Source organism: Pleurodeles waltl, chromosome 11, assembly GCF_031143425.1.
Source record: "Pleurodeles waltl isolate 20211129_DDA chromosome 11, aPleWal1.hap1.20221129, whole genome shotgun sequence".
Taxonomy (NCBI): domain Eukaryota; kingdom Metazoa; phylum Chordata; class Amphibia; order Caudata; family Salamandridae; genus Pleurodeles; species Pleurodeles waltl.
This window is the reverse complement of record NC_090450.1, coordinates 584,959,992-584,972,108: the sequence shown is the minus strand read 5'-3', so window position 1 is coordinate 584,972,108 and position 12,117 is coordinate 584,959,992. Positions and strand designations below refer to the sequence as shown.

At 45.8% G+C, this 12,117-nt stretch overlaps 1 protein-coding gene across 1 annotated transcript in view; it reads left to right on the top strand.

Annotated features, from left to right (window-relative positions):
• KAT6A (lysine acetyltransferase 6A) overlaps positions 1–12,117 on the top strand; it is a 1,196,154-nt gene that overhangs the window by 734,549 nt on the left and 449,488 nt on the right. The window contains exon 11 of the mRNA XM_069214088.1: positions 6,879–7,040. Within this exon, the coding sequence (XP_069070189.1) occupies positions 6,879–7,040 (162 nt within the window). The remainder of the gene's footprint in view (positions 1–6,878; positions 7,041–12,117) is intronic.

Here is a 12,117-nt window from a genome sequence, read left to right as displayed (position 1 = left end):
CTTGGGATCGCACTCCGCGTACTGCCATAGGACTTAAGAGGCAGACAACCATATCTGAACTGAATATATAGACTCTTACTTAATGGATCAAGAATTGTATCCATAAATGGTTCCAAATATGGATACCATTTAAAATCAAAGAATTGTGACGTCAATCTGCCGTGTGTTGAGCACAGCAGATAGTTTTCCCTGACATGTATCCAGTAAACAGTTTTCAGATGATTCTTCTGATCCTTCCTTATACTTTCTGGATGACTCCAAAACTCACTAAGACCCAATCTATGAAACCATTTTGAGATGTGGTTAAACCAAGAAATGTTAAGTACATTTGGTCTAACTAAAAGGTCTTGAATAGACTCCTTGTATGTGGATAGCTCAGGGGTGGTCCATACACGGACCCAGAAAAGCAATGGTCGTAGGGCAATTACATCTGAAATGCGTGGAAGGCCGAGGTCCCAGAACATTGGCAGCAGTGGGGTACTACGAGGACAGGCCAAGATTGACCTTACAAAGTTGTTTTCCCCCACTGTTAGCTTGCTAGAGTTCGAGGACCCCCAAATTTCTGCCCCATAGACCGCAGCGCTCTGTGCCTTTGCTCGGTAAATTTTAATAGTTGGAGTAATCACTCTCTCAGAGGTGGACTTGTGAAAGCGTAAAATGGCCCCAGATCTCTGTGCCAGAAGAGCTAAGCTTTTATCGATTTGGGGCCCCCAATGCAGGTTGTTACTAATTCTCACCCCCAAATAATCTATGGAGTTTACCATACCTAGGGGGGTTCCATTTAAAAAATTGAGTATCTCTTTGTGGGGCCACAGCCCAGGGTCATAAGTTTGGTTTTACTGTGGTTGAGTTCAAGCCCATAGTCAACACAGAATGAACTAAACTTATCCACAAGTGCCTGGAGACCCATAGGAGTTCTGGAGATCAGGAGGGAATCATCAGCAAATAGCAAAATTGGAATGTTGTGGTTATTCAAGGATGGAGCATCATTTTGGCAGTTGGAAACGACTTGCACCACCTCATTGATAAACAATGTAAATAGCGTTGGGGCAAGAACACAGCCCTGACGCACTCCTCTCCTAATCTCTATTTTATCGGTGAGTTCCCCCTGATTACCCCATCTAACTTGTGCAAATGTTTTTTCATGTAATCTTTTAATTAAATGCACTAAGTTTCCTGGGGTACCGATTTTATTTAATACTCCCCAAAGATTCTCTCTTGGGACAAGATCAAATGCAGATCTCAGATCTACAAAGGCAACATAAAGTTTTTGCTTAGATAGGGTGACATACTTCCAAAATAATAATGACAGTCTGAAGACTTGGTCCATGGTGTTGGTTTTAGGCCGAAAACCGGCCTGTAAGGGGGATAAAATTTGGTTGTCTTGGATCCAATCGATAAGCCTATCTAAGACTTGCTTAGCAAACGTCTTCTGAAGGATATCAATAAGGCTGATTGGACGGTAGTTTGCAGGTGAACCTACATCACCCTTTTTATAAATCGGTATTATTTCTGCGCCACGCCAGGAATCTGGAATAGGGCCACCAGCTGCTATGGCATTAGACAGTAAGTTGATGTACCATGCCCATATCTTTGGTTCTGATTTAAACAGGTCCCCTGGGATCTTATCTGGACCAGGGGCTTTTGCTGGCCTCAAAGAATTGATTGCAGCTATTGTTTCGGCTAAGGTAAAAACAATGCTCTCAGTTGAGGTCATGTTAACAGCCCAACACTCATCGTATCCAGGATCCTCCGGGGCTTGCGATGCGGGCAGAGCGTATATTCCAGAAAAATAGGACACCCATCTTTCGGGCTGTATATACATACCGATATCGTCATTGCCCCTTTTCGAACTAGAGGTCAGCAGCCGCCAAAAGGAACTATCATCTTTGTATTTAACTGCTGCAAGCAGCTTCTGCCATATCTCATTATCCCAGTCTTTTTTTGCTTGTTTCTGGGCATTAGCATACCTACGTCGGGCCTCTTTAATAGCCACTTGAGTAGAGTTTTTTACAGCCTTGTTTAGATTAGATCTTGCTCGCACACAATCTTGATTATACCAATCCCTACGGGGGGTATCAGCTGGTCTTGATTTGGAAGGAATTTCCTTATAGAAGATACCCTGTAGGGAATCCACCAATTTAATGTGGATAGCCATAATAGGAATATCAGGGGCTTCTTGATCCTCGTAATCTATAAAATAATTTAAAAATAATGAATATATTTCCCCAATCAAGTACGGATTGGATTCAACCTTTGGCCAACAGACCCGAGAACGTCTATGGTTCAGGTAAGGGAGTGGGACATTAGTAATCGTTGTGTGCTGGACTCTTAAAAATGCATAGTTGGTCAGTACAAGGCACAGAGGATTATGATCGCTATCCAAGCGAGATAAAATTTCCATGTCCAGTGAACTTGACCATAGCCTAATGTCCACCAGGATATAATCAATAGTGCTAAAGGAAAGCCCTCGCTTGAAAGTGATGGCTCGCTCTGAACCAGATTTAGTGCGGCCGTTACATTCTCTCAGGCCATGTTTCAGGCATAGGGAAGACAACTGAGATGCAACACAGGAAACGGGAGAAAACACCATTTCCTTAGATTGGGGAATACCCCAATGTTCGTCCTCTTCAGTAGTCAGATTGCTGATAGTATTGTCCAACACAAAGGAACAATTGAAATCGCCTGCTATGATCAGGAGATCTGAAGGGTCCAAAAGCTCTATGTAGTCCGTCAACTGGGTGAGAACCATTGATTCTGACCCACGAGGAACGGATCTTGCATAGGTATTCAGAACTATCAGCCTGAATCCGGGTCGGAAAATAAGTTGCACACCCAGCAGATCATAAGAATTAAACTTTATCATAGAGTGGTCACATTCTAGCTTGTTGTTCAATAAAATCATTAACCCTCCTATCTGTCTTCCAAAGCCACCAGAGGCAGGTTGGGCAGCAGAAAAATAGGTTGTAAAGCCTTGTATAGATAACTGTTCTGCAGTCCAGGTTTCTTGAAAAAGACAGATATCTTGTTTGTTAATAAGGCTTACCCATTCCGTGTCATCCAACTTTGACTTAATTCCTGCTACGTTCCAAGATATAATATTGATTTTAGGAGGCGTAGTTGTTAATTTGGATCTCATTAAAGAGACGGGAAGTGGAGTCCCTATAGGATGACACTTGTCATTTGCTTTTTTAGGAAGTACTATACAGGGGGTAATCAGTCAATCTGTTTCAGAAAGTAAGGGGTAAGGGTTCTCAGAATTAGATTTTGCAGAATTATCTGAAGAGGGAATAACCCCGGCTACAATAGTTCCAGATGTACAACATCCTCTGCATAACGGGGCCCCAGGCGGCTGACTACTGAGTCTAAGTTTTGGTTCCCTATCTCTACATAGTGTACTTGTCCGTGTATCGAAGGCCAGGAGATCATTAACTAGACTGCTATCATTAAAAAGAATCGAAATATAATCAAAATCCGACCCTAACTGATTATGTCTGTGTGCCTCACATATATCAGACCGGATAACAGAAAGACAGTTCCTCTGGGAGCGAATCCAATAAATGACTTTGTTAGTAAGAGAGTCGCTCGACTCTCTATTGCCCTGAGGTAGCTTTGGCACCCTAGTCAAATATATGGTGGCATCTTCCCTCCTCCTTCTTAACCTTCCCTTGATGTCACAAGTCTGCAAGAGTGACAAATGATCAGGGTGAGTGGCAGAATGGGAACTAACACAACAACTTGCTGCAGGGGGCAATCCCCCTAGATTTAACTGAGAGGTTATTGGGCAAGGAGTACCTTTGTCCCCCCGACCAGAGATGGATCCACACTTATTTATACTTAGTTTGGGAACTCGCTCATGGGTGGAGAACATAGTCTGACAAGCAGACTTACTGTGCGTTGTGGAGCTACCATTTCTTCCCCTAGCGATGTTATGTATAGAAGAGGATGTCAGTTTATCACCTACGGTAGGAGGACTAGGTTTTTTAGTTTCCATCAATAAATCAGAGGAAGGGGCAGAGACATGTGGCACAATGCAATTACAACAAGACTTTTGATCATAGAGTCCAGCAATTTTGTTAATCAAAGATACCAACAGACACTTAACGTCATCTATTTTCTGAGAAATGATAGTCAATTGAGAAGCTTCGTTGTTGCCCATCTTTCCATCCAAGGAGTCTTTGTCAGTTCCTTCTACAAGTAGGGTTTGTGAATGTCCAGGACTTACAGAATCAGAGGACAGAACCGAAAACCTATTTGAGCAAGGAATAACAGTAGGAGGTGGGGACGTGCACCTCAAATAGGGTGCACCTTCTACAGATAAACATCCATTAGTTTCCACCAAGGATGGTGAAATCTCCAAGAGTGAAGGAATTACACCCTGGGGGTGGGGAGGGGGATGTAAATCAGCCTTAACCTCTATTCTATGCATCTGAGTTTTTTTTTTGTTGAAAAGGTCAGGAATCTTTTTAGGAGGAATGGTATCCGGTGTAGAAAGACCCGTAACAGAAGGACTCCTCAGTATAGCCTCTACCTCTTCAAACAATGAGTCGATTGTTTTAAATTGCTGTAGATTTGTATTGGTACATCCCTCCACTTTCCCAACCGAACGTTTCTTGGGTTTTTTAACCCGAGACTGGGGCACTGATACATCATCGGCCTTCCTCTTCCCCATATCGTCTATCCAATGGCCCAGCCCTGGTTCCCTGGTTCCTAGTGTCAAGTGCAAATGGTGACAGGGAGAAAGGAAGCCCCTAGCAGCGAGAGGAAATAGTAGCTGCTCCACTGGCCCCTTTGGTGCTAAGAGGAGCTCGAGATCAAGTAATACCAGACAAACTATGCAAAAGAAATTCCAAAGGCCTCTATACCACACCAAATATCAAAAAGACAGAACTTCGGGGGGTGGCCCAGCCCAGTCTCCTCCGGGCGATGACGGACAAGGACGGGCCCGCCCTTCGCGCGTGCTTCGCCCGCGCGCGTCCCGCGCGGCGGGAGCGCAACAAATGATTTAAAGGGCTCCTTGCCCTGACGTGTGGCGGCTGGCCCCTCCTCCTGATCGCGAAAGCGCTACCCGCGGCGGCGGGAGCGCAACAAATGATTTAAAGGGCTCCTTGCCCTGACGTGTGGCGGCTGGCCCCTCCTCCTGATCGCGAAAGCGCTACCCGCGGCGGCGGGAGCGCAACAAATGATTTAAAGGGCTCCTTGCCCTGACGTGTGGCGGCTGGCCCCTCCTCCTGATCGCGAAAGCGCTACCCGCGGCGGCGGGAGCGCAACAAATGATTTAAAGGGCTCCTTGCCCTGACGTGTGGCGGCTGGCCCCTCCTCCTGATCGCGAAAGCGCTACCCGCGGCGGCGGGAGCGCAACAAATGATTTAAAGGGCTCCTTGCCCTGACGAGTGGCGGCTGGCCCCTCCTCCTGATCGCGAAATAATGCCTGTCATCGCTCCATAGCCCCTCTCTCATATGTATTTAATTTGTTTTATAGTGGCTCTCTTACCAGCGTAGGGTATAGGAGCACTTAACATCACACATATTCAGAGACAATGAATCACACACGTGTAAATCAGTGAATAGAAAATGATATATAAGAAAAATGGGACTAACTACAAGATACAGGTTTCACGTCATCCATAGTGGTAGGTGTTTTTTGAGAGTGCTTGGTCTGGGGAAGCATAAACCCAGGATTCAGAACGTAACAGAGTGGTTAGGGATGACTTTACTAATAATTTATTTCTACTCAAACAAACCCTTTTTAACAAATTTAGGATAACCAAAGACTGGGGGGAAATCCTAACTTTCTAACCTGTACCATGCAGTTTGCATGCAGGTCTTTAATGTCAGTTCATAGCTCACCCTGCTACATTGTGATTGTAAGTTATGAACTGCAGAGTAACAAAAGGATCTCTGTGAGAAAAGTAGAATCCCACTGAGGTACTTTAAATGAGTCGAAACTGCCAGTAGACAAAACTCTGATCTCTCTCCAACAGGCACATTAATCACCAGAGTTATCTTGACACGTTTGTTGTTGCCTGAAAACTGTTGGATATACAAGGAACTCTGCAGCGCTTTTAAAACTGCTGCACTGCTACAAAAGCAGCCCCTCCAGCTTCCCAACCCTTCCAGCCTCTCTGCTGACCTCAACGGACTCTGCACAAAAAGACTTGTCCTGCAGCTTCAAGAAACCCAGGAAGCCTGCCTGCCTTTTGCTCGGTACAGCCCGTCTGGCCTTGTGGTTAATTGCTAGAGTGCTTAACGGGAGAAAGACTTGCTCATAAAAGGGCCAAGCTTTTTTGGAAGGGATGGATGATGGAATGGGATTATGAGTCTTATTCCCGTAACGATCAGTGGTCACCAGATACTGTTTATGGTAGCTTCTGTTATTTTTCATTTGTGTCCTAGAGTCATCAGTTTTAGAAAAAACAGAGGTTGATTCTGAGTACCATAGCATTGTGGCCAGGGGAACTGGAGCCATTCTACTCAAGCTCAATTCCTTAACAGACTTCAAAGAAAAACAATTAAATTATTTTGAACCCATTGACTAAATGGCAGGAGAGGCACAATATGGGAATTTACAGCATGGCAAGCCTCAAACTAAGTGTTACATGTGAGTAATATTTTCCTTACTTCCTCTGGTCACCTTGGCTCTGCAAGGATAGTAAAGTTAAGGCTTACTCTAGGAGATGGCAGTGAGTGAGAACGTCATATAGGAGCATGAGACAGAAATATTCAATGCCAAGTCATTTGAAAATGCTTCTATTAAGAATAGGTCTTTATTTACAAATAAGTGAATGGGATGTGATTAATGTTTTTGATGTATTGTGTTTTTTTTTTCACTGATGTTTGTCAGCCGGCCTCACTACTCTGCTTTCTATTTTCTTTAGGTGGATGGGAATGTCAGCACCATTTACTGCCAGAATTTGTGTCTCTTGGCAAAGCTGTTCTTGGATCACAAGACACTCTATTACGATGTCGAGCCATTTCTTTTCTATGTACTTACGCAGAATGATGTCAAAGGATGCCATCTTGTTGGGTACTTCTCGAAGGTGAGCATGTGAGTGAAAGCAAATATCTGCAGTTTACTACCCAGGGAAGTCTAGGTACGGGTGCCCATTTGTCCCTATGTTGGCTGCCTGGCCTCCGTTGCCTTTGTGATCCCTCACCAGCTCTCTGATGTGTGGTGTCTCTCTGCATATACTACTTCTCCTGCAATTTAGGCTCCTCTTATCCCCTGCTTGGAGTTTTCTCAATGGTTATCCTGCCAGGGGTGCTTGTCTTGGTTGTCCTTCTGGAGCACTTTGAGCTTTAGTATATATGCCTTTATTCTCCTGTGGTACCTTGGCGCTGGTAGCTAATTGTGCCTGTTTTCATTGAAGCATTTTAGACTGCTCCCTTTTCTGTGAGTTAACATTGCTGAAGGAGTGCTGTCATGGCTGTCTCTGGAGCAGTGACTCCTGTTTCTGTACTGCTCCTTCTCCTGCCATAAGAGTGAAAGAGCAATGCCAGGGATAGGTAAGAGTACTTGGGGCGGATAAATGCTAAATGAAATAGTGCAAGGAAGGAGGGGGATCAGATGAGAGGACTTGTGTATGTGTGGCTGTAAAGACCACCAAGCTTGCTGACTTGGTCGGACAGAGTACTGGGCTTTCATTCAGGAGGCCAGATTCAGAGGGTAAACGAGAGAGTCAAAAGATAAAGTTCATGGTCCTGACAGTACAGAGGGTGCAGAAAGGGCCAGGGGAAGGTGCGCAGTTTTGGGAGGGTAAGACAGTGGATACTGCATCAGTTGTACATCTTTTCACTGAGGCCACCTGAGAACTGTTCCATTTCACAAGCACTCCATGCTGCACTTCAACTTGTGTACAGAACTGGTTCTACTTTACCCCAGTATGATAACAAAGTTGTGAGGCATCATCTAACACTACCTTACAGAAATCTTCTCTTGGCACTTGGTTCCCTTTGATCTTCCTTCCCTCTGCTCATCAAAAGTTCTAAACATGATATTTGGTTTACATTCCAAAACACGTGGGAAGAATGAGCACTTAACCTTTTCATGTAAGGCACTTATTTTGGACACAATCATAGAGCGCAAGCTGTCATTGGAGGCCCCTTATATTAAAGGAAGATCCGCACACCCAGGGATACAATAAGTGTGAATTACATCACCTCAGATCCAAGAAATATTTTGCCTTGACATATAAATCTGGTATTCCAATTTGGTTGGAATGTCAAGCAAACCGTGCATCAAATTACAAGTGCATCCACACATTTTCACAAGTGGCAATGGGAGGGTTCTCCCCTAGACACATCATCTCCGATTTTGGAAGACTGGCATCAGCACCAACTACCTGAAGATCCTCAGTCAGACCAGAGGCTTTTTTTTTTTCTTCATAAAATACGTTTGCTATCAAACAAAGGAATGTGTGTCTCTTATGTAGGAAAAGGTAACCATCCCCCATGGTACTGCATTTTGATTAATTATTTTTATTATTATTATTTTTTTTTTAAACAGCAGCGAATCGGAGGCCCCCTGTTAACAAATCTGTTGGGTCAATTACTGTTTGTTTTCTCCCTCATCAAGGTGGTTTCTCTGCCAAGTGAGAACTTTTGCTATCTGAATTTAGCTGAATCAGATTCACTAGGGAATTTTGCTATACTTTGCTGCAGATTTCCCTTGCTTTGTGCATTTTTATTAAGCAAGGCCAGTTTTTTTCCTCCTGCTGCAGAGGGGCTAGGGCCAATAACTCCATCCAGATTTTGATTGGTCTCCAGGCATGTGTTGGGACCAGGCAGCAAAGTGACTGTATAGGAAAGTAGCCTTTTTTAGCATGGTTACAACCACTTTTTGCCTGTTTGTCAGTGTGTTTGACTGTGTTCACTGGGATCCTACTAACTAGGACCCCAGTGATTATGCACTCTCCCCTATAACCTGGACATGTGTACCATTTTCACCCCTCATTTGGTATACTGGTGTCCACATATAAGTCCCTAGTATATGGTACCCAGGGCATTGGGGTGCCAGGGATCCCCATGGGCTGCAGCATATATTATGCCACCCATGGGGAGCCCATGCAAAGTGTTTATCAGGGCTGCAATTGCAGCCTGCGTGAAAAGGGTGCATGCACCCCTTTTCACCATAGGTCACTGCACCAGGTCACTAGTCACCCCTGTGGCAGGCCCTCCTAGTGCAGAGGTCAGGGTGCAAGTACCTGTGTATGAGGGCACACCTGCACTACCAGAAATTATCCCACAAACTCCAGTGCCATTTTCATGGACTTCGTGAGTGCGGGGACGCAATTTTATGCGTGTACTGACATAGGTCACTACCTATGTACAGCTACATAATGGTAACTCCGAACCTAGGCATGTTTGATATCAAACATGTTGGATTTATACCCCAATACGTTTGCCAGTATTGGAAGTATGATTCCATGCACTCTGGGAGCTCCTTAGAGGACCCCCAGCATTGCTCCTACCAGTCTTCCAGGGTTTTCCAGGCAGCCCAAGCTGCTGAGACCCCACAGACAGGTTTCTGCCTTCCTGCAGCTTGAACTGCTCAAGCCCAGGAAGGGAGAACAAAGTATTTCCTTTGGGAGAGTGGGGTAACACCCACTCCCTTTGGAAATAGGTGTGACTGGCTTGGGAAGGGTAGCCTCCCCAAGCCACTGGTATGCTTTGAAGGGCACATTTGGTGCCCTCTGTGCATGAACCAGTCCAAACCGGTTCAGGGAACACTTAGTCCCTGCTCTGGCGCCAACCTGGACAGTGGAAAGGGGACTGACCATTCGCCTGTCCATCATACCCCAGGGGTGATGTTCAGAGCTCCTCCAGAGGGTCCCTGGGTTCTGCCATCTTGTTTCCAAGGTTGGCAGGGAACTCTGGGAGCATCTGAGTGGCCAGGCCAGACAGTTGATGTCAGAGCCTCCTCTGGATAGGTCCTTACCTGGCGAGGTGACCAATCCCCCTTTCAGGGCTATTTGGGGTCTCTCTCTTGGGTGGGACCTCAGATTCGGCTTGCGAGATTCCAGCAGGATTGCTTTTCAACCTTCACTTTGACTTCTGGCCTCCGTAACTTCGACTGGACCCTCCAGGACCCGACAATCTGCCTCCAAGAAGAACAACTCTTTTGCAACATTGTTTCTAGGGCTCCTGCCAGCAGTTGCAACATTTCCACAGGCAAGGCATTTACTGAGGGTGACGTGTCTTCAGTCTGCACTAGAATAAAGAAGGAATCTCCCTTGGAGTGAAGGAGTCACTCTCCTGCGTTTGCAGGCATTGCTGCATCTCATCTTGAGCTGCATGGATCCTGCATCATGGGTGGTGATCCGGAGTAGTCATCTTGGTCTTTCTTGCCAGCTGTCCAACCTTGGTGGAGGTAAGCCCTTGCTTTCCCATGCAGGACAGTACTCCCGTGCACTGCGTCTCTTGCAGCTGACAAGGCTTGTTTGCATCTCCTCTTAGGTATCTTCAGGCTACATTTAGCTCCAGCCCTCAGCACTCCCTCCTGTGACGCACAGCCCTCTGCATAGTTCTCCTGCAGTGTGGGACCCTTCGTCAGTCGTGCTGCGTGGGCTCTTCTGCGACTGCTGTGTCCCCGTCCTGTGGGACACCTGTGGGTGCTGTCTTTGCTTCTGTGGGCTCTCTGTGCCACTGAGGGTCCCCACTGACTCCCGTTTCCTGATTGAGTCCTCCTGGGCTCTGCTGGTCCCTGGCAGCTCCACCTTTTGCCAACTGCGACCTTTTCCAAGGCTTGTTGGTGGAATTCCTGCACCAACACCCAACTGCCTTTCTTCTCCCAACATGGGATGCCGTCTGCATCCCTCAGGAACTCTTCACTGACTCTAGGGCTGTAGTGCTGACCTACTTCACATTACCGTCGACCAACTCCTGCATCCACAGCTTCGTGGGTAGTAGCTCCTACTCCACCTGGACTCCTCTGTGACTTCTGGACCTGGGCCTCTTCTCTCTAGGAGTCCACCGCTGGTTTCTTGCAGTCTAGTCTGGGTGTTGCATTTTCTTCTTTTCCTTCCTTTTAGGTGGTTTGGGGAAAATGCACTAACTTACTCCTTTTCTCCTGGTCGCTAGGGGCCACTGTGGTACTTACATTTGGGGTTTCCTAGCACCCCAGCTCTCCTCTACACATTCCACTTACCTAGGTGGGGATTCTGTGTTCGCATTCCATTTTTTTTGTATATGGTTTGGGCTCCCCCTAGGGTCACTTTTGTCTAACTGCATTTGCACTGTTTTCTATCAATTTCTATGCCTATTGCTGATAACTAGTGTATATATTTAGTGTGTTACTTACCTCCTATTGGAGGTTTGCCTCTCTAGTACTTTTTGGTATTGTGTCACTAAAACAAAAGTACCTTTATTTTTGTTAACACTGAGTGTTTTCTTTCATGTGTGTAAGTGCTGTGTGACTACAGTGGTATTTCATGAGCTTTGCATGTCTTCTGGATAAGCCTTGGCTGCTCATCCACAGCTACCTCTAGAGAGCCTGGCCTCTAGATACTGACTAGGGGATACCTGGCGTAAGTACCTTAGGTATCCACCACACACCAGGCCAGCTTCCTACAGACCATGTATGGGAATCCCCACTACCTAAGTACCTTAGAGAGATTCTTCAGAAATGTATTTTCAGTTATCTATGAAAGCCAGCCAACTATTGAATGCAGTACCTACAGTGTTGGCCAAAGTTATGATGTTGTATTGGCCTATGGAGTCACAGTGGGCCAAATGTAACACTCTCTCTAAGGAGGCACATGAAGATCTACAGACCCTAATGGTTATAAGGATTATTGGAAGTTTATGAAAACTCACGTCATATCACCTGTCTGAGGGGAGGAAATGTGATTTGGTCCATCACTTGTTTGGAACGATGCAGACAAGCAGGTCCTAGTGGCAGTCCGATTCTGGTGCTGCCTCAAACTATACACCAGACAACATGCAGTCCCTTGAACACAACCTCAGCCAAGAACACCTTTGTTCTTCAAGAGGAAGTGGAGACCTTCCTACTATAGTGAGCCATAGAAATGGTACAGCTGGAACACCACAGGAGTGGTGTGTACTCTTTCATCTTTCTAATCCCCAAGAAGCACCTGCTCCCTCAGACCCATCTTAAAC